The sequence below is a fragment of the Berghia stephanieae genome, chromosome 5 (assembly GCF_034508935.2).
Source record: "Berghia stephanieae isolate SIO BIC M18660-M18661 chromosome 5, UCSD_Bste_1.3, whole genome shotgun sequence".
In the NCBI taxonomy this organism is placed as follows: domain Eukaryota; kingdom Metazoa; phylum Mollusca; class Gastropoda; order Nudibranchia; family Aeolidiidae; genus Berghia; species Berghia stephanieae.
Window position 1 is genome coordinate 55,485,679 of NC_088364.1, and position 22,757 is coordinate 55,508,435.

At 35.7% G+C, this 22,757-nt stretch overlaps 1 protein-coding gene across 1 annotated transcript; it reads right to left on the reverse strand.

Moving 5' to 3' along the window:
• On the reverse strand, positions 1-17,015 carry LOC144973975 (uncharacterized). Its single transcript, XM_078916864.1, has 5 exons — positions 16,894-17,015; positions 13,705-13,817; positions 11,090-11,189; positions 2,795-2,980; positions 1-146 (listed from the first exon to the last, which is right to left on the reverse strand). The coding sequence occupies exons 1-5, from the start codon at positions 16,934-16,936 to the stop codon at positions 1-3; spliced, it is 588 nt and encodes a 195-aa protein (XP_078772990.1). The 5' UTR covers positions 16,937-17,015.
• Between the last annotated feature and the right edge of the window lie 5,742 nt (positions 17,016-22,757).

A 22,757-nucleotide genomic window follows, 5' to 3' on the forward strand; every position in this document is an offset into this window, starting at 1 on the left:
TCAAATCACACCAATCTCTGCCTCCGCAACGGTGACAGATACTAAATCAGTACTAACTGGGTTCACGTAGTAATCATAAGAATGATTTTTTTTTCTACCGACTTGTAAGACTTTACATTCTTTAACATTGAAACTCAATTCATAATCTGTAGACCATAAAAATAAAGCATATAAATCATTCTGTAAGAGTTGCCTATTTTATGCAGAAGAATAGACTTTGGTATCGTCTACAAACATCTCACAATTAGATTTTTTTTTAAATCAGGGAGATCATTTAAGTAAATTATAGATAATAATGGCCCAAGTACACTTATACCTTGAGGGACCCCAATTATGATTGGTCTAAATTCTGAAGCCCAATCTAGTACCAAAACCCTGTGACTACGACTCGATAAATATGATCTGATCCATTAAAAAATATTTCCAACTATACCATAAACATTCAGTCAAAGAAAAACATATTGTGAGGAATAGAGTTGAAAGCCTCCATAAAATCTAAATAAATTACATCAATGGTTTTTCGTTCATCAATCACTGAGTCACCCCACGCTTGTAATACACTCACAAACCCCCCCCCCCCCCCACCACCACCACCCTAAGCCTACGCCATGATTGTCATTCATTGTATGAGAATGTGAAAGTGGTCAACTAGACAAAGGCAATGTGTAATAAATGCAAGATGTATCGTATGCCGGGCATCTCCACTCACCGTGCTCTTTGCAGTTTTGATTACTTGTTAGTCGAAGTGGGTGGTTTTGAACTTTTTTTTTTAACGCGAGGTGGCGTTTGTAGTATTACATAGGAGATTAAAAAAAGAGAACGGGGGATTTTAATAGTTTTTGTTCAATCCAAGGTTTCGTTGGATCCAAAGTCGCTCTATCCAAGGTACGCTGTATCTCACGGTATCTACCTATTTATCATTTAAACATCTTTTGAATACTTTACGGTGTGTGCAAATTTTTCCATTGACAAATTTATTCATAAATAGTGGTTTATTTCATTCATGATCTGTACTTATCGGTAAACATATAGATTAAATGTATTTTAACATGTTTGTAAAGAATATTCAAGCGCATTTACATTCATGTCGTGCAGGATATTTCAACTAACATCTATCAAGTATTTCTTACGTTTGGTTTAATCAACATTTTAGTAATTATACCGCAGTACATGATTTTAGCTGTCTTGACTTGGTAAAAGATTTAGGCCTATATTGTAAAACATATCATAGGCCTACATACAAAAGCCAACGTTAAAACAAGCCTATTAATTACACAAAAATCCTTCCAACTCCCTCCCGGGGACAACGCAGTCAAACTGCAATTCAAGAAATATAAGCACATTCCATTTGATAAATTATGATAATCTCTCGTTTTCACATAAAACCTCAATATCCTACAAGTTCATTTAGAGGTTGTGACTAAAATGGTTTTGCACACTGTAGGGGATGAGAGACTAAAGTATACATGTGTTAGTACATGGCATAATCAGTCGGAAGGTGAAAATTTTGGATTTGCATTTTAAAAAAAGTATTATTGTTTTATTGTTTCATTTTCTCAAAGATTATGCTCCCCGAAGCATTTTAATCTTTATTTGAAGTAAATCGGGTGATTTTTCATGGTTATGGTCAGATGTATGGGAAAGGTATCCAGCAACTTTTATCAAATTTCATACTTTTTTAACTTGACTAGCTGTAAACAATATTTAGAAGTGAAATTAGGCTTTGATATTTCTCGAAGATGTAAAAAATGGTTAATTTAATCATTTATGACAAGAATTCATTTTTGATCAAAATTGACCTTCTAACTAAACTTGGCAATATCTCAGTTCAAAGCTTTTTACCATCCGACTGATTATGTAATTCACTCTAACGAATAATTAAATTTTACAACTTAAAGCAGAATTGATGCATTTTGTTTTCGACTCCAAGTTCCAAATAATTTCTCTGCTCTCGAACCGTATCCGGTAATATATTATAATTTATAAGGAGCTGAGTAAATTCATTGTAATCTATGGAGTTTATAAAAGTTCTCGTGTTTTTGTGGCTAGGTAAAAATCAACATAATGAAAACATGAAATTTAAAGAGATAAAATATAATCGGTAAGTTGTTGAATAATGTCCTGAATCTAATGCCATAATATTTAAGATATCATTTTAGCAATGGTTTGGCAACGAATTAAAAAAAAATAGTTTGATACTCATTTGGTATTTGCCTCAACTCACACAATTTAAAATGTTTTATTGACATTGTTTACATCAAATACAAATTTCCATAACGTTTACTGGTAAAGCATAGAACCAAGTTATAAATTCCGTGGGGTAAGAAAACTGAGCTTTATTTCTACTTAAATTTAAAAAAATTAACATTCAAATCAATGGCAGTTTCCATCCCCCATTGACATTTTGGTTTTTAATTCGTGTCCTGCGACTCGCATTGTACACAACTTCAATCAGATTTCCTTGCAGTTTGATTTCTATTTAAAACGATACATGTATAACAGGCCGCTATCGGTTTTGTGTGCATAATACACAAAGGGTAGGATAAAAAGTCTTGTCTTCGCTCTGGTATTTTTAAAAGTAGATTAGATTTGTTTGGTTTGCCCCCTCTTAACCATATTACATTAGTCTGCGACTCTTTTGGCACCCCCCCCCCTCCCTCTGCCCCCCTCCCTCCGCCCCCCTCCCAAGTTTTACTCGACTACTCCAGCAAACAGTCATTACTTTAAGTACAAAAATGTAAATTATGCCAAGGATTCATAGTGTAGTGACGTAGTTTGAATCCATTTCACATACCTTTTTCACATACAGCTATGCGCCTGGTATCATCAGGTGGATTATTGTGAAATTGGCCACGCGTGACTACGACGTAACCGTCTTCTTCCCAGCCAGTATAATTGATATATTTTGCATTGAAGAATTCCATCGGAGTTGAGTCACTGTCAAATTTTTTCACATCCATTCCTTGAGCTCCTATCCAGACTGGTTGGAAAGAAAAGATTATTGATAATTATAAATGACGCGCGCACCCAGCTCTCACTCTTATGATAGATGCGGGTCTATTATTCTAGGTTTATTATGATATCCCCAATTCGTCAGCTTAGGTCAACAGAGATCCAGCTACTAAAAGTGCCAAATACACGGCCTACTAATTTCGGCGATAGATCTTTCTATAAAGCAGGATCTTCCATTTGGAACTCGCTTCCTTTGTCAGTATAGCTCGCGAGCAGCGTAGAATATAAGAAAAAGCTGAAAACATCTTTTCCAGAAATTTTTATCGTATGGGATTTCTGCATGATGAGTTAATTATTCGATTTATTTCTAGTTCTCATTTGTTGAATGCCACTTTTTATTTTGTAAAACTTGCATAGTCAGTGTATGGACAGCTCCACAATCATATCTTCAAGGTATTGTTATTGTCCATGAACCAACTTACAGAATTGGGAACTTAAAAGGAATCCTATAAAATGAACATTCCTACAATCAATATAAAGCAAGAAAGGGAGAGACACATCTTATTTTCTGTCTCGTTGTTGCCTTGAAGAAGGAAGTTAATCATGCATTATCATCATCATTGCCTTTTTCACCTTGTGTCATGTTTTTGACCTTTTTCAAATAGTTTACATCCCTCTCTATCTCGAGCTACCTTCTTCATATCTCGTTCCATGCTTTATCACTTCTCTGTATATCGGGTTCTTTAACTCTTCTCCATGTTCCCCGTGGCCTTCCCCTTGATCTCAACGTACTCAGGTGTAAAATGAGTAACTGACCATTAATAGCGTTGTCTCTGTCCGAAAAAAATAGTAATATCGCTTAAAAGACTTCGTGTCTCGTTCTAAATGTTACCTGTTGCTGTTGGCCGGGGACCCCTTGTAAAACGCTTTGAGCACGTGTAGTGGATATTGCGCTATATCAAAAAGGTCAAAAGCTCAATTTTTCTTTTCTATACTTCTTCGTTCTTAATCCTGTCCATCCATTTTATTCTGAGTAGGTTACGCATGCACCTGTTTACGAAAATTATACATGCCTGCGATGCGTTCCAAGTTTCACATCCATACAGTAGGACTGATGACGTGTGAGTTGAAAAGTCTCAGCTTTAGGCGAAGGGAGATATCTTTTGTTCTCAAAACTCTGTTCCAAGTTGTGAATGAATGCCTTTCCAATCCGCCTTTCACCTCTTCTTCCGTGCCTCCATCTGTGTCTACTATACTCCCGAGATAGCAGACAGTCTTTATATCTTCCAGTTCTAGATCTTTTACTTTGACGCGTACCTATCCATAAGAACTTTAACTTTGCAGGGTGAATTCTCAAACCAATGGATTCCGAGAGGCTCTTTAGAATTGTGGTTTTTGCATGCATCTGGTCTTGGTTGTATGACAGAAGTGCCAGATAATCTGCAAAATCCAGATCATCAAACGGTGTCCTTGGGATCCACTGTATGACATTTCTTTGCTCTTTGGAGGTTTCTTTTATTAGCCAATCCATGGCAAGGATGAACAGGAATGGTGAGAGAAAGCTTCCCTGCTTTACGCCAGTCTTAAATTCAAAGCTGATCTTCATGTAAAAAAGAGGGCATTTATATAGCGCAATAGCCACTAGAAGTGTTCTAAGCGCTTTACCCGACCAACAGCAACACGTATCATGTAGAACGAGACATGCCGCCTGTTAGGCGATATTACATTATTTCTGACAGAGACATGCTGTCAACGACCAGCTACTCATTTTACAACTGAGTATGATGAGAGAATGTGAGTAAAAAGCCGTTTCCAAGGACTCAACTATTTGCCGAGCTAGGCTCGAATCCAGGACCTTCCGATCCGAAAGCAAGTGTCATACCACTAGATCAGATAGCCGCACAACGCTGCTACTTGTTCTTTCATACATTTCCTTGATGAGGTTTACAAACTTCTCAGGGATTCCATAATGTGACCGAATTTTCTTCAATGTTGCTCTGTCAAAACTGTCGAAAGCTTTCTCGTATTACAGAAAATTTACTATAAGAGGAGAGCTCTATTATATAGACTATTCCACTATGACTCGCAGAGAGGCAATATGGTGGGTGGTTGAACAGTTTTTTACGAAAACCTGCCTGTTCCTCCCGCATTTTATCATCTGTTGCATTCTTAATTCTCTCTAGAATAATACGGTTGAAAACCTATCCTGTGATACAGAGAAGAGTGATTCCTCTATAATTATTGCAATTACTGAGGTCTCTTTTCTTTGACAAGATGTCATTTTTTTCCAATCCTTTGGGAATATCCCTTTATTCCGGATTTTCTCAAACAGTGGGTCAAGGGCCACAGCATTTCTTTCAGCATCAAATTTTCGAACCTCCGGGGAATCTGGTCTGGTCCAGCAGCTGCCTCCCTTTTCATCTTGTTAATGGCACCCACAATCTCTGCTATCGATAGTAGATCACAGATAACTGGTAACCCATTCCTTGATGGCAAAGTTTCAGGCGGGTTGTATGGGATGATGTGTTCAGAAGGCAGTTGAAATGTTCCCTCCATCGCCTAAATTGAGCCTCTTTTCCAAAAATAATTTTCCAATCTTTATCTTTGACTGGTACATCTGGTTTCCCATATTTTCCAGCAAATGAAATGATAGTTTGATAAAGGATCCTCATGTGTCCTCCAGTCGCTGCTGCTTCTGCTTTCTCTGCAAGTCCGTTCATGGATGCTTCCTTTTCTTTCTTCACAGATCTTTTGCATTCAATAGCTTTGGATAGACACTGCTTTTGTGCACCTAGTCTTGAAGCCCTTGTTCGACTTGCGTTTACGTGTTCCTTCCTAGCTCTTCTCTTTTCAGCTCCAAGGTGATTGGACTTATCCATTCATGTTCCGATTTCGTTACACCCGATACCTCGTGACAAGTTGTTATGTAGACTTCTTTGATCTTTGTCCAATGTGACTCTACGTCTATGTCCTCCTCGAGATCAGCTAGAGGTTAGAATCTTTTACTCAATTGCTGTTTGAGCTCCTCATTCTTTTACCCACCAATTGGATTCATCTGGAACTTTCTTTTGGTGTGCGATCTGGTTCCATACTTTCTGAGTCGGAGCTTAAGCTTTGCCACTAGCAGGTGGTGGTCTGATCCAACATCTGCCCCTCTCCGCACGGTCACATTCTCTAATGAACGTCTGAATCTTTGAGAGATACAAAATGATCGATCTGATTCTCTGTCACACCACCTGGTGAGTCCCAAGCTTCTTGTGTATCCTGTTGTGTGGAAACACCGATCTCCCATTTCACCAAAATGTTGAATGCACAAAATTTACAAGCCTCTCACCATTGTCGTTCATCTCTCCCATGCCATGATGTCCCATAAAACCTTCATAACCTACTTTATCCTGTCCCACTTTATAAAATAAATTGAGGTTTTTATATAGCGCAATATCCACTAAACGTGCTCAAAGCGCTTTAAAAGGGGTCTCTGTCCAACAGCAACATTTAACATTTAGGACGGGGCATGGCGATATTACATTTTTTCGGAGAGAATTTTACATCTGAGTACGATGAGAGAATGTGAGTAAAGAGCCTTCTCCAACGACTCAACTATGCGCCGAGCGAGGCTCGAACCCAGGACCTTTCAATCCGAAAGCGAGTGTCATACCACTAGACCACACAGCATAGGCATCTCCCATCAATATGTTGATGTCCTTCCTTGGCAACTTATCAATGACTTGTTGTAGAAGACTATAAAATATATTTTTGTCCTCATCTTTTGCGTCATAAGTTGGAGCATAGTACTGCACATGCTAACATTCTTACTCCATGTTGTAAAGGACGCCATGATGATCCTTTCTCCGTGTTGTTCCAATCCTGTCTGTGACTTCTGGGCCAAATTGTTTAGAATTATCCCTAATCAGTGTGTATGAATCCCATCCCCTCTCCTGCATATAGAATCTTCTCCCCAGACTTGAGGTGTTCTTTCCGGATTGTATCCAGCTGGTTTCGCTTGCTTCAAGTATATGCAGCATGTCTCTTCTCATCTCCGTCTGTGTCATGGAGGAAATAAACGATTACTCACGTAGAACGATTGCGGTTAGCTCTGAATTCCACGGCGGTCTCACTTTCAATTTGGCACTCCATAACAACCGTTTAATAATTGGTGATTTCAATGCAAAGGTTGGTAACGAGAGAGTTGAAAATATCGCTGGCCCCCACTGACTAGGTACCAAAAATGATAGAGGGGAAAGACTTGTCGACTGGTGCAGATTGGAAAACCTTACTATTGTCAATACATGGTTTAAAAACCACGATAGAAAGAAGTGGAAATCTGATAAACTTTATTCTGGTCCAACATCGATTCAGAAATATCGTACGCAACGCAACAACTATTCCAAGTGCAAATTGTAATAGTGACCACAGACCTGTCAAGGCCACGCTAAAAATAAAACTTAAACAAATAAAGAAAAAGAAAGTGGAACCAAAACTGCAATTAGATCTAATGAGAATTAACCATCAAATAAAAAATGATTACAAAGAATACGTGAAAGAAAAAAGTGAAAACTTGACCTCAGATATAAACATAGATGAGTACTGGAATCAAGTATCAAACTGCATCACAGAATCTGCAAGAGATACTATTCCATCTGTGAAAAACACGAACCAAAACATAAGTGGATGGATGACAAGATCTTGAAACTGATGAATGAAATACGAACACTAGAACGCAACAGCAATGAATATAAAGAAGCTTATAAGATTATAAAACGTGAGTGTAAGAGAGCAAAGGAAGATTATATTGAACATGAATGTCACAGAATTGAAAGACTAAAACAATCTAACACCAAACAATTCTACCAGTCAAAACAAGATCTAAGTGGAAAACGCCCAGCCGTGGCAAGAAAATGCGTTAAAGACGCAAACGGTAATATATACTTATCGACAACAACGAAATTTTGGAACGTTGGGCAGTATACATAAAAAATCTATACGCGGATGACAAAAGAGGGACGAGCTTGGATAAAGAAATCTCTACTATGAACACGGGTCCCCAGATTATGAGAGAAGAAGTAGAAGCTGCTTGCAAAGAGATGAAAAAGGGGAAAGCGGTAGGCCAAGATAGCTTCTCAATAGAATTGATTGACGCCCTCGACGATCTGGGAATAGACATTCTGACAAAAGCCTTTAATGTCTTATATGAAAATGGTGAAGTGCTAATGTCTTAAGACAATCGGTATCATTACGATACCCAAAAAACAAGGTACTATTGACTGTGACCAACACAGAACAATCAGCATAATGAGCCAGGCCACAAAAACTATGTTAAGAATACTTATGAAAAGAATGAGGCGCAAGATCTCTCCAGAGATATGTGACGATCAGTTTGGTTTTGTTAAAGAAAAGAGTACGTAAATGCAATCATTACATTGAAAACATTATTGCAACGGTCAATCGAAAAATAAAAATCACTTTATCTATGCTTCATTGATTATTCCAAAGCTTTTGGTTCAGTACAGCACGATACGCTATTCAAAATCTTAGAAAAGATCGGTATAGACAGTAAAGACCTTCGACTTGTGAAAAACTTATATTGGAATCAAACAGCAGGTGACAAGCTGGATAATGAAACATCGGACTTCTTTAACATCGAGAAGGGAGTAAGACAAGGTTGCGTCTTATCAGCGGACCTTTTAAACATATATAGTGAAATAATATTCAAAGAAAATGAAGATATGAAAGGCGTCGTCGTTGGAGGGCAGAATTTGAATAGGATAAGATACGCAGACGATGGTACTCTGATGGCCTACTCTCCAGAACACGTGCAGAAAATTTTAGATTTAGTGGTGTGCAAAAATGAAGAGATGGGCCTGAAACTAAATATTAAGAAAACCGAATGCATAGTGGTCTCCAAGAATGACAACAACGCGACCTTCCACTTGTCAAGCAAAGGAGAGACCATCAAACAAGTAAAGAAATTTAAATATTTAGGCACTATCATCACCCATGACGCACGTGACATAGAGGATATAAAACAAAGAATAGCAATAGCAAAAAACCTGTTCCATAAAATGCGACCAGTTGTGTCAAACAACAACCTAAACTTGAAGACCAGAATGAAAGTAGTAGAAACATATGTTATAAGTACCCTTTTATACGGTTGTGAAACATGGACGTTTGACAAAGAATGTACGAGGAGGTTAGAGGCATTTGAGATGTGGGTGTATAGAAGAATGTTGAGGGTATCATGGACAGACAGGTGTACGAACGAGGGAGTGTTGGAGAAGGTGAGAAAGGGAAGAATACTGATCGATGATATCAGAAAGAGGCAGTTACGCTTTCTGGGACATGTGTGGAGAAGAGACGGAATAGAAAATTTGGTAACATCTGGGATGATCGAAGGAAAGAGAGCTAGAGGAAGACAATGAATGACTTATCTAAATAACCTAAGAATGGCCAAATGTGACTTAAAAAGCAACACAGATTTCATGCGCACCGCAGAGGATCGTGATTCGTGGAGACAGCTGACAAGCCACGATGGATGATGATGAACAACCGAGAGCCCCCTCCTGTGTTTCATAACTCTATGGTCTTTGTTTTACGGAAGGGATGTAAACCCCCCGATAACCCCCAACCTGGAGGACTAGGTGGCTCAAAAAGGGGGAATCACACACCATTAGTCGCCTATTACGACACGCTGGCTTGGCGTTGGGCTTTTCTTGCATCCTCTCAATTTAGGAATCTAGGACACTACACGGGGTGTTAAACATATCACCAAAAATTATCATATAGGGTGATTTCGGGATTATGAAATAAGGAGCAAATTATTTCTTGTTTTTTTTGGCTATACTTTTAGGTCTTGTAAAGTTAACCATTATCTTCTAGTCGTCTGGTATACCTGCCTGATCTTGGTTATAATATTAATGTAGAGTGTTCACTTTTGTTGTTTTTCTTGTAGATGTTTTTTTTTATTAACAACAAGAGATGAAGTGAGTAGAAAAGTGCCAGAAGACAATCGAGAATAAAAATTTTCGCGGCTGTGGTGGGGTTTGAACCTGCGACCTTATTGGTACGACAACTCCGCCTGGCAGGTGAGAGCGTGGCTCTACCGTGTGAGCTATCCACGAATACAAAAAATATTCGTATCAAACTCAGGTCATTTCTAGAACTCTCTCTCCACCCACTTCTGGAAATCGCGGGCTCGCTCGCCAACCAACCATCGCGAAGTTACTTGACTAGCAGTTAAGCTTAATAGCCAATATTCTCAACACAAACATATAACATAGAAACGATTGAGACATTGAGTATGCTCCGGTATATGGGGTGAATTTTTCATTCAGAAAAGTGAGTGGAGCAGGCACTTATGTTGGTAACAACAAGAGATGAAGTGAGTAGAAAAGTGCCAGAAGACAATAGAGAATAAAAACTTTCGCGGCGGTGGTGGGGTTTGAACCTGCGACCTTATTGGAACGACAACTCCGCCTGGCAGGTGAGAGCGTGGCTCTACCGTGTGAGCTATCCACGAATACAGGTTCAAACCCCACCACCGCCGCTAAAATTTGTATTCTCTATTGTCTTCTGGCACTTTTCTACTCACTTCATCTCTTGTTGTTACCAACATAAGTGCCTGCTCCACTCACTTTTCTGAATGAAAAATTCACCCCATATACCGGAGCATACTCAATGTCTCAATCGTTTCTATGTTATATGTTTGTGTTGAGAATATTGGCTATTAAGCTTAACTGCTAGTCAAGTAACTTCGCGATGGTTGGTTGGCGAGCGAGCCCGCGATTTCCAGAAGTGGGTGAGAGAGAGTTCTAGAAATGACCTGAGTTTGATACGAATATTTTTTGTATTCGTGGATAGCTCACACGGTAGAGCCACGCTCTCACCTGCCAGGCGGAGTTGTCGCAGGTTCAAACCCCACCACCGCCGCGAAAATTTTTATTCTCTATTGTCTTCTGGCACTTTTCTACTCACTTCATCTCTTGTTGTTACCAACATAAGTGCCTGCTCCACTCACTTTTTTTTTATTGTTGCTCTTGTTGTAATTATCATCAAATCGCACTGCACATGGTTTTAAAATTTAACACATTCTAATAATTCAAATGTATCAAATAATTAATGAATAATATATCCTTCTTACGTGAGACATCCTCCTTTTGATTCGCTAACAAAAACTTCACTTCATCCAGAGTCCGAGGTTCCGCAAGCCTTCCTGTTTCACCTTGAACCAAGCAAAATTTCTGGAAAGGAAGCAACACATATTGAGAAAAATGTAAATACAGTAACTTGAACTTGAGAAAACAGAAACAAAATCAAAAATAAGAAACTAAAACAACTACAAAAATTCAAAACCAAAACAAAGCAGAATAATAACAACAACAACAACACGAAATCTGTCAAAAGAAATTGGATATTTGAGTGTGAATGTCGGATTTTCAACATTATATATTTCCTTTCGAGATCGAGAACATTAATATACAAAGATAAGTGTAGAGAAAAGAAGAATAAAAATAAAAATGAAAATTGTCTCAAGGTCATATTGCAGTCTGGGAGTCATTTGGAATTCCAAAAGTAAGAAGGGAGAGACCTATTACAAAACTAGTTGCTGCGAATAGTGATTCCACGGCGTAAAACTGTCCCAAACGTATCATTCACAGATCCAGTTTTACTGATTTGCCTGCATCGTGAACTCACTAAACCCATTTGCTTATACATAATTGACCATTTTGCACTAAAAGTTTTGGATAACCTTTTGCATAAGATTACTCTCTAACATATCGCAACTACCACTACCTTTACATCATCATCCTCCTCACAGACAGTACAACCACAACCATCATATCATCACCATTATTACGATACCACAGCTACCACATCGTTATCAAAACTACAGCAATCGAAACCACCATTACAACATCATCATTATCCTTATAGTCATCATCACTACCAACACTATCTACACAACAACAGACACATCGTCATCGTCAACGAAACGCAAAATAATCATAATAGTAATACTTTTAAAAAAATGAATAAATAAATAAATAAATAAATAAATAAATAAATAAATAAATAAATAATAAATAAATAATAATAATAATAATAATAATAATAATAATAATAATAATAATAATAACAATAATAATAATGATAATAATAATAATAATAATAATAATATAATAATAATAATAATAATAAAATAATAATAATAATAATAATAATAATAATATAATAATAATAATAATAATAATAATAATAATAATAATAATAATAATAATAATAATAATAATAATAATAATAATAGTAATAATAATAATGTAGTTTATTTATATTTTTTGCCCAATCCTCTATAAAATAAAGCTATAAGCTCGAAGGCTACTACGGCAAATAACTGAAATGAATGACATCTACTATTCGCTGTACTACAGCATCATAATCAATAAATAATAAAAAGCAAGAAACTTTAAAAGCTATGTCGCATGCGACATGTGTGGTTGTTAGCGTGCCAGGATTGACGGGTGTGAGATTCTCATTCTCCTGATCAGTCTATTTGACATTATTGTATTCAGATTTGAAAATAAAAATTGAGGACAATCAATGTTGATCTATTTCACTCTTCTTTAGATTTTTGTTTCCACAAAAATCACAGAATTTAACCAAAACGACGTTTACTTTGCATTAACCAAATTCTTTTCACGGATAAACCTATTAAAAATTCAGCCGAGATCCAAATTAAAAACTGTCAAGGATACGATTTCAGGAACAAGAACCCTTGACTAACGCTCTTCAATATCAATGCCAACGTCTTTGAAATGAAAGTTAGATTAACGTAAGACTGAAGAAGAGGGATATAATCAAAAGTAAAGATATTAAATAGAATCAAAGCACTAAAGCACTAATTTAAGCTATTATTCGCCACAAACTACAAAAATCATAAAGAGATTTGGCTTCGATTAGAAGCAATATTCATAAACAACTTTGCGCTAAATCGTCAAGAATTCCCTTAATTTAACCCAGAGGATCGCCACTTGGGAATCCACGATTCGACTAATTCTTGAGGCGCGTCCATCTTTCCACAGGACTTTTTGAATCTAGTTTTAAACTAATTTAGCGTTTATAAGGGAAATAGTGTGTTTTTTAGAAGCTTGTAGTTAACCATAATAATTGAGATAAAGATTTATATCATAGCAACTCTTATGATGTCAAAAATGGCAAAGACTTCATGGATTATTTTATAGAAAATTAATAAATATCTAAGGTAAAAACTCTCCAAATAAAATGGAAATGGCCGTGCGCATGGCGGAAGTCATCGGATGTTAACAAACGAAAAGAAGACGACTCTCACTTTGTTTAAGGTCGACACTACAATTACTGTAATCTAGACATTACAACTAAATTACTGGCAAATCCTATTTTTGATGGCGGCTATTTTGAATATTCAATTTTTGGTGGAAAGTACTTGAGCTACAAGTTGGTTCCCGCCATTATTGAATACAGTTTAACCTCGCACCCACCCCGCCTGTCTTCCCAGCATGATTGGCCAGCTGGGCCTGTAAGATCTGGCAAAAGGTATTTTGCGATTGACTAGAGCCCTGTCCAGAAGGTAGCAAGCAACTGCTATTGTCAGTCACGGAAACCGGGACAATTCAGCTTCATGGGCCTTGTGATTCTTATGGATTATTTTTAAAAAATCGTGTCACACTTTAACGTTACACATGCTAGAACCCTTTAGAGGATTAGTTGCCATAAACCTACCCGAGCATTTTCCCGATAAAAACGAACTCCTTGTGCAAATCGGAAGCACTTTCCGTTCACGTAGAATGCAGAACCAGTCGTTGTAGGGCAAGGTAAATTGGAAGATCCACCTGCTTTTAGACGAAAATGTATATATGTATAAAAAACAACAACTTTAAAAGTTGTTGCGGTGGCGCTAAAATGGTGACAGCGGTGATTGTGAATATTTGAAAACGGCAATTGTTTGTTCCGTTAACTATGCTGAACCTGATGGAATGCACAGATAACAAAATTTGTGATGTTGTCCTTGTTGACTTAATCATTAAGATGATGATGATGATGATGATGATGATGATGATGATGATGATGATGAAGATGTTGTTGCTGTTGATGATGATTATGGTAATGATGATGATAATAGCCTGCCGCTGGGGGGGGGGGGGGGGAGAACAATGCATTGTAAAGTGCATAATGCGCATAATGAATTTATGGAACTGCGTGATATAAATATAATTTAATGTATGGCATGATAATGTTGATTATGATGCTGATGTTGATAATAATGATTATATGACGTAGTGCTAATGCTATTTCATGATGTGAATGAGTAATGCGATGATAATTAAAACTAAGAATTGTCTTTTATATTATGTACTAGTAATAGGCTGGAAGAACTAGGCAGGGTTTTAAGACGTATACAAAACGGATCTATATTTTCAGCCTATTATTCAATACATATATATCCTTAAAGTTAATCTGCTTTTATCAATAAGTAGGTATAAGCAGCTCCATATTTTATAAAACTTTATATTGAAGAACAAATGTCAAGACAAAGTTAAACCGTTCGGATGTCCATTAGCGATTTAACTCTCTCCTTACCGACTATTTTAGGAGTTTTCTCGAAATGTCTTACTCGCCCAAGACGAAAAAATGTTAAACTCAAAAGCAATGAGACGTTTGTCCAGAATGACGTGCCTCATAAAACAACATTAAATTTTCACAGCTATAACAAAGATTTGTCAACATATGTAATGTACCTTACAATAAATCTGAAATATTGAATCGTCACAAATGTGACGGGTTAAACATTTGTGATGTTAATAGCACATTCAAATATCAACTCATTGCAAACTTTAATTAAGCATAGCATTTTCAAGTGTTCTCAAGCAAAACATTGAAAACAACTAGAAAGTGTTTCCGATTGCCGCCAATTTTAAGTAGATCTACATCGAGCAACTTCTTTAATTGTTTTGATGAATCGAGTATTTGGATGTCCCCCTAATTACACTTGATGTAATTGTTACGGTGTTCATGATTCCTTGCCATAATTAATTGTTTGCATTGAATGTTCTGAGAATTGAAATAAAGGCCTGATATTTGATATCTACCATCAACCTAATTTGTTCAACACGTATTCTTGCTACCGAAAAATTCAACACAATGAATAACTACATTAATGTTTCTCTTAAAGACAAAACAAGGTTGTATGATGCACTTCAAGGAGGTGATGGTTATAATTAAGAGCTTGCTCGTTCGCTGAACACAAAAATTACCGCATGCAAAATCGTAAAACGTACGATAAATAATGATGACATTATGACATTACCTCGTGGAGGCAAACGACAACACAAAATTAAAGATATGAAGAAGCAAAGTTTAACCGATATCATTAACGAAAACCCAGCTTTTGCACTAAATCAAATCAATCAAGAATTGCGTACATTACTACCTGATGAGACCCCATAATATATCATGGACCGTGCTTATGCAAATTATGACGAAATTGGCTGATTACTTCCTGATGAGACCCCATAATATATCATGGACCGTGCTTATGCAAATTATGACGAAATTGGCTGATTACTACCTGATGAGACCCCATAATATATCATGGACCGTGCTTATGTAAATTATGACAAAATTGGCTGAACAAGAGCCAATCGGTGCCACACAAGATTCCGTCGTATGCAAACCTTCATGCCTGCCTGCTTCTCAAAAGGCATATTACTTCATGTGTAATAAATAACAACGTGAAATTGAATCTAAGCTTCAATTTAATTACAAATTACATATCAAATGGACGTTTCGGGTTTCCCCTTTATCAACAAAACAGGATGAATGAAACATCACAGATGAATGAGATAATGTGGTAGTGGCGTTGTTAAAATGAATAAACAAAACATTGATGGGCATTTCCTGCTAACGTTAACGTACTGGCACTCATTTTACATTTGAGTACGGTGAGAGAATGTGAGTATTGAGCCTTTTTCAAGGACTCAACCATGCGGCGAGCGAGGCGCGAACCCAGGACCTTCCGATCACAAAGCGAGTGTCATGCAACAAGACCACATAGCCGCATTATTGCGTTAGGTTTTCAGACCTGCAAATATGTGCACGTTAGCTCGTGTAGATTTACTATGTAGTAACATATGTGACCCTCCGTGTCGGTCTGGTATTATGTCGGAGTGAGCCAAACGAAAAACTGTGATTTTACAAGAGTTTTATTTTAATTAATAAAAAAGAAAAAAAAAGAAAGGAAAGCGAAGAAAAATGCCCCCCCCCCCACCCTCAAATTACTTATATATAATGAAAGCATTTATTTAAAAACAAAATGTATCAAAATTAAACTTCAAATTGAATGTTGAGCATTAGCCTCACACCGAGATGATACAGTTCTGGGACGATTGGTGACATATTCTAATATTCGGAAATTCAAATCACGTCAATTAACTTTACAAAAGTTTCTTTACTTGGTGGTAATTCAAATTTACTTGATTTCCATTACCTGAATCAACTCAGATAGAGAATTATGTGGCGGAGCATGATTGCCAATATCACGAGACAAGGTGCATGTTACAGACTGACTTGAATTTATTTTAAAATGATATAGGCTACTTAAACAACTGGACAAGCACCGCCTCTAAGTAATGCAACCGCTCAGCAACTTAATACAGCTAATCAACATAATGATGATAATACAGAACAATGTGATAGCCGCTATTAATATTTACTGATGTTATTACTGGTATTATAAAAGCAAATTAACAAAAACACATTAGATTTAAGAGTTAAAAGAATTAATTTTCTTAACAAATAAATTATTTTGACAATTCATGCATTTATCGGTAATTTTAATTTAATGCAACTTAAAAAATCTACCTTGCAACTCATTTATGGCAATAGAAAGTCAACCATACTGTAGCTACTTACATTTAATGCAAATCAGCAGCATGAAGACAACATATCTGACCATTTTTGAAACATTATAAAATCCAATCCTGTTCAGTTCCACCTATAACAGTATAGACGTTGTATGCCTAATGGAGTAGTGCATGCCAGCATAATAAGCGTTACGAGGTATGATCAACATATATAGTGAAAAAAAAAGGAAATCAAAAGGAAGTAAAAAAAAGTCCCCGCTTTCGTAACCATTATTTAAAAGACATTGAAAACAACTAGAACGTGTTTCCGATTGCCGTCAATTTTCAGTACATCAAAAAACTTCTTTAATTGTTTTGATGAAATGATCATTATTAAGTTATTTGGGACAATGCCAAGTAAAAATATCTCAGAATGATAAATGACGGTAGCTATAGTCAGATTTTTAATAAGTGGCGCGTGTTTTTCTCCTTTTTCTCAGCTCTCCCCCAATGCATAGCTGCAAACATTTGTATGAACCTCTGAATCAATTTGTCTTAATAAAAATATTTTTTCATGAATTTTAAAACAATAGGAAAGGATTTTGTTTATTACAGCTAGTCTATATTAAAATCTATAACAGGTGAGGATCGGAACTCATAGAAGATTTACATGATCAAAATTATGAATTTTCCGCATATCCATATAGAAGTAATTCGTTAAACTGGAGTGTTCGGTTAATTGAAGCTTAAACGATATACGTGCAGTATTTGAATATGAATCAACGAATGGCAATTTTAACTATCAGACATCTACATTTATAACTATCAATACACATTACTGGTGAATACAAACGACAGTGAACATAACGCGCTTCCAATATAATTTTGATTGCAAAAGTTTGAGAAATAGCTTGTGTTTATGCCAAAGAGGATTACATAAATTTATGTAGATTTTTTTTTTACTGAGGAGTATAGTTAGCATTTTGATAAATGGTCAGAATATGTAGTACTGTCTGATTGAAACCATGAAATCATGTCAGCTTTTATATTTGCCAAAGTTGGAGCCTTAAAGTGACCATCGGCCAACGAATGGTAGCGTTGTCCAATACAATACAGCTGGGTGCTTCAATGGAGGGCAGTAAACGATATTTAGTCAGTCTTAAAACACCTTTGCATTGACCCCATGCTCAGATTAAAATTTCAGATGATGCAGAGATGTAAAAATGGCATGGGATCCTTTTAAATATCCAGTATCATCACCACCTGCAAGAATAACAATGATTCTCTTTTCAGAACCCATGGGCCTTTTTCTGCTTGAATAATCAGACGTCCAATATTTTTTCGGATGTATATTTATGTTCACCAATACATCTTTGGATGATATCCATATCAAAGTTATCTATGATCCTTTTCCTGCCAAGTCCTACACTGGTGATCTCTCTGTCGTATTTCGATAATGATCTTCTCATGGTTGATAATGAAATTCCAAAACCATTGCCGTCCTCTTTAATGGCTTATCGATAGACACAAGAAGACTTCTTTTCGCAGCTTTATGAGAGTGGAACCGAAAGAGATTCCGTACCGTATCATGTTGTTTAAGAGCCTAATATATTTTTAAAACCTTTAAAGACCCCATGAAACGTTCATGTATAGACACAATTTGTCTAAGTTATATAAACAGTGTTTGTTAATTTGACAATATTGAGTATACAATCACTATTTCAAATGATTTAAAGCGAGAGATTTCATATCATTCTTTGGTAGATGTAGATAATACGCCATAAATAATAAATTCAAAATTTAATACAAACTACATAAGTGGTATGTTTATAACACTTAAAGCGAATTGTTATTATTTGGAAAGAAGTATGACGTGAACTCATAATCACTACGTCAGCACAAGATTTTTTGGAAATACGATGAATTCATTCATACTTTGTGGTGCGTAACTTGTTTTCATTTTTTACAGTGTTTACAGCTGTTTTCAATAATTTTTATAGGTCTTAAAGAAGAAAACCTTTTTAATATGGCATCAATACGGTCCAAAATCTAGATTCAGTTAAGACAAATGGATTCACAGGTTGACACAAATTTTTACAACTTTTGATAGAAAGACAGCTGAGAAAAAGCAGAAAAACACGCGCCATTAATAAAAAATCTGACTATAAGTTCAATATTTCAACCCGCGTCACACAGTTGAATGGAACCCGATAAAGCCAATATTTCATGCTTCTCTCTTTTCTTGGAGAGACAGCGTTGTTGCCAAATCTTGTTCACTAGGTTTGAATATTGATGCTACTTCTTGTAATATTATGAACTATGGTCTTGTCTTATATTATAATAATGGACACTTAGTCCTTCTTATTCTATAAAATCTAATGAATATTAAATGCATATATATATATACACACACATATATTATATCCTATATCTGCTTCAAAGAAACGCTAATATCTTTATTGCAATTTAGGTGCCCGACATTTATTATTTTCATTCTTTTTGTGACAGCGATATCATTAAAAAGATGTACAGTTGCTGATTGCAAAGGTGAAATTCTTTCGTGATTTTAAAAATCAAAATATACATAGACACACTACTTTTCACAGTGTACACGAACGACGGCAGGAGCGCTCATCCCGAAAATGTCCCAATTATCAAATTTGCAGATTACACTTCTCTTCAGGGCCTTATAGTCGATAACGATGAAACAGCTTATTTTGAAGAAATTAAATCTTTTGTCTCTTGGTGTGATGGAAATTGTTTAGACTTCAATGTAGGTCAAACAAAAGAATTAGTTATAGAATTTAGAAAATCAAAAACCACCCGTCATCCAATAAAAATCAAAGATCAAGTAGTAGAACAAGTTTCAAAAACAAATATTTAGTAGTCGTAGATTATAATCTGAAATGGACACATAATACTAAACAAAATTAACGTATGTACTTTCTCTCTAAACTTGCTAGTTTCAAAATCGATTCAAGCCTCTGCACATTGTTTTATATATCAGTCATTGAAAGTGTGTTGACTTTTTGTATATAAGTCTGGGGGAGGGGGCCATTAGGATGGCTGATAAAACGCTCTTAAATCGAACTGTAAAAAGAGCATCAAATTATACTAATAGAATAGAAGATTTTGACATTTTATTTGAACGGTGCTGTCTCCGAACATTTAACAAAATTGTAAGAAACATCCCCTCAATGAACACATCATAGCATCTATTAGAAGTGACAGGGTTCTCTTCATCAAAACCAAAAGCGAAAGAGATAAACGTTCCTTTCTCTCGACAAGCATAAGATTATTCAATATTCAAGAATAATGAACCACTATTGAACTATTTATTTAAATTTTGTTGTTCTCAGCTGTAGGTATGGTTTACATTCTTATAGATAATTTTAGCGTAATCGGAATCTATTGGCCAGAGACTATTACAAATACTGATCTCTATGAAAGAACCAGGCTCCAACGCCTGAGTACAATGATAAAGGAACAGCGATGGAGGCTATTTGGTCACATCTTACGTCGAGAGAATAACATCACAAGCCCAAACTGCAAAGACAGAATATGTCCTTCATGACAACAAATATGTAGGGAGACCACCGACATCAATAGTAACTATCCTGAACCAGGATCTCTCTACATATTAGAAATATTCTAGATTCAGATGAATCCGACTTAATCCCTGAAGAACTAAGAAAAACTGCAGTGCCCTCCGTACTAAGGTCATAAGAAGATCTTGACAGCCTCAAAACTCTGGCCCAGGACCGTGACCAATGAACCAATTAACAATTTGGATGGAGAGAACAGCTATACTCATCGGGGTTGAAAAAAAAAAGTGACTGAATCACACAATTCTCAGCAAGCGTCATTCAGACTGCGAGGCTTACTACTTACTTAATTGATCTATTTCTAGTACACCATTTTTATTTTCCAAATACAGTATCTGCAGTGAAATATTGGAGATTGTGATACTAAATATACTCTTAAATCAATTATCAAATTTATTTTTATTCTATAAAGCCTGCATATTATCTATATCTATATATATATAATATTCACTGTATTGCATGCAATAGATACATTCTTATTTAATTTATTTTGAGGTATTTATAAGTTATTTAATGTCAATGCTTTAATCCATCTCTGTTCTTTGACATATCTGTTGTACAATATTAGAAAAGGATGAATGCAATTTATTATTATTATTATTATTATTATTATTATTATTATTATTATTATTATTATTATTATTATTATTATTATTATTATTATTATTATTATTATTATTATTATTATTATTATTATTATTATTATTATTATTATTATTATTATTATTATTATTATTAGTATTATTATCATTATTATTATTATTATTATTATTATTATTATTATTATTATTATTATTATTATCATTAATGTGACATGTATTGAAATATATTAGAAGTGTTCGGCTGTGTTGAATTATGTCAGGGTTCTTTCTTGCGGTACGCATCTTTTGTTGTTCATGTTTTGTATGTGAATGTTGACTGCGTGAACATATTAGCACTTTTTGTTACTTAGAAACATCGTAAGACGTTGTTTGTGTATAGAGCAGTAAAGTTAGGTGCCCCAAACGTAAACAATAACAAGTTGCTAGTGATTTCCGTTAGGGACCGGAATAATTTACGCACAATATAGGTCTCCCAATTTTGTAGTTTGAGTTGTAGGCAATACACTTTCAGTATTGAAAATATGTTAGTTAGTTACTGAAATAACTCCGCCCTGGATGGTCGTAATAGAGCAGTAAAATTAGGTGCCCCAAACGTAAACAAAGGTCTAGAAGCACATGGCAAACCACATGTTCCTGTCTTGACAGCTCACGTTCCAATGTAAATAATAGAAAAAAAATAACCTTTAAAATGTGGCTGTTAGGTGGCAAAAGACACACATATTCATAAATACTCGATCATGCATCAAATAATGTCTAGATATGGATATTTTATGGAACAAAAGGTAAAATTTATCAAAAGTTACGTCTATCTATTTTTAGACCAGAGCAAATTATTGCGCTGGTGTGAACAAAACGAGAATTATTCGGAGCCTGATTTTCATAATAATTTAGCCTTATATTATTATTTCTGCAACTGTTAGATTTTATGTAAACATATTTTCAATACTGAAAGTGTATTGCCTACAACTCTACTACAAAATTGGGAGACCTATATTGTGCGTAAATTATTCCGGTCCCTAATGGAAATCACTAGCAACTTGTTATTGTTTACGTTTGGGGCACCTAATTTTACTGATCTATATGTATTTGTTGTCAAGTTTCCATATTATTAATTATAATTAAATTGAATTAACATAGTCTAACCCTGAGTCGCTACATTTGGGGGCTCGTCCGGGACTGTATAACTAAAATATTCGTAACCATTAAAGAGGTGAGTTGTATTTATTAAAGTTGTGATTTGTATTGTGAGTAAAATTTGAGATCGGGATGTCGGAGTCGTTTGCGAGATAGGGTAGCGAGGCGGACATGATGGAGTTGTCGGCGGAGGAGAGGAAAGAATACATAAGAGAAAGATTAACAAAAGAATGACAAAACGAAATGGAAAAGTTGAAGCTAGAAGCTATCCGAAGTTTGAGGGAGACAAAGATTTTTTGGAAAGAGTGCAAAGGAGAGCAACAAAACTTATCACACACCTGAGAGACTAAACCTACTATGAGACGTTAGATTACAGGAGAAGAAGAGGAGATATGATCCAAACATATAAAATGGTAAAGGGAATTGACATGGTAGAGGCAGGATTTCTTAAACCAAACAAGAACATTCAGACACGAGGAGCCAGCAAGAAACTGGAAAAAGAACGTTTTAAGACAAATGAAAGAAGGAACTTCTTTTCATCTAGAATTGTTAATAACTGGAATAAACTGCAAGAAATCACAGTATCAGCAAAA

Bases quoted from the DNA above. Each gene is read 5' to 3' on its own strand.
- LOC144973975 (XM_078916864.1), bottom strand. From the start codon at position 16,936: ATGGTCAGATATGTTGTCTTCATGCTGCTGATTTGCATTAAAT. The intron at 11,190-13,704 runs GTAGGTTTATGG...CTTCCTTTCCAG, and splicing joins TTTATCGGGAAAATGCTCGG to AAATTTTGCTTGGTTCAAGG. The intron at 147-2,794 runs GTATGTGAAATG...TATGGTCTACAG, and splicing joins CATAGCTGTATGTGAAAAAG to ATTATGAATTGAGTTTCAAT.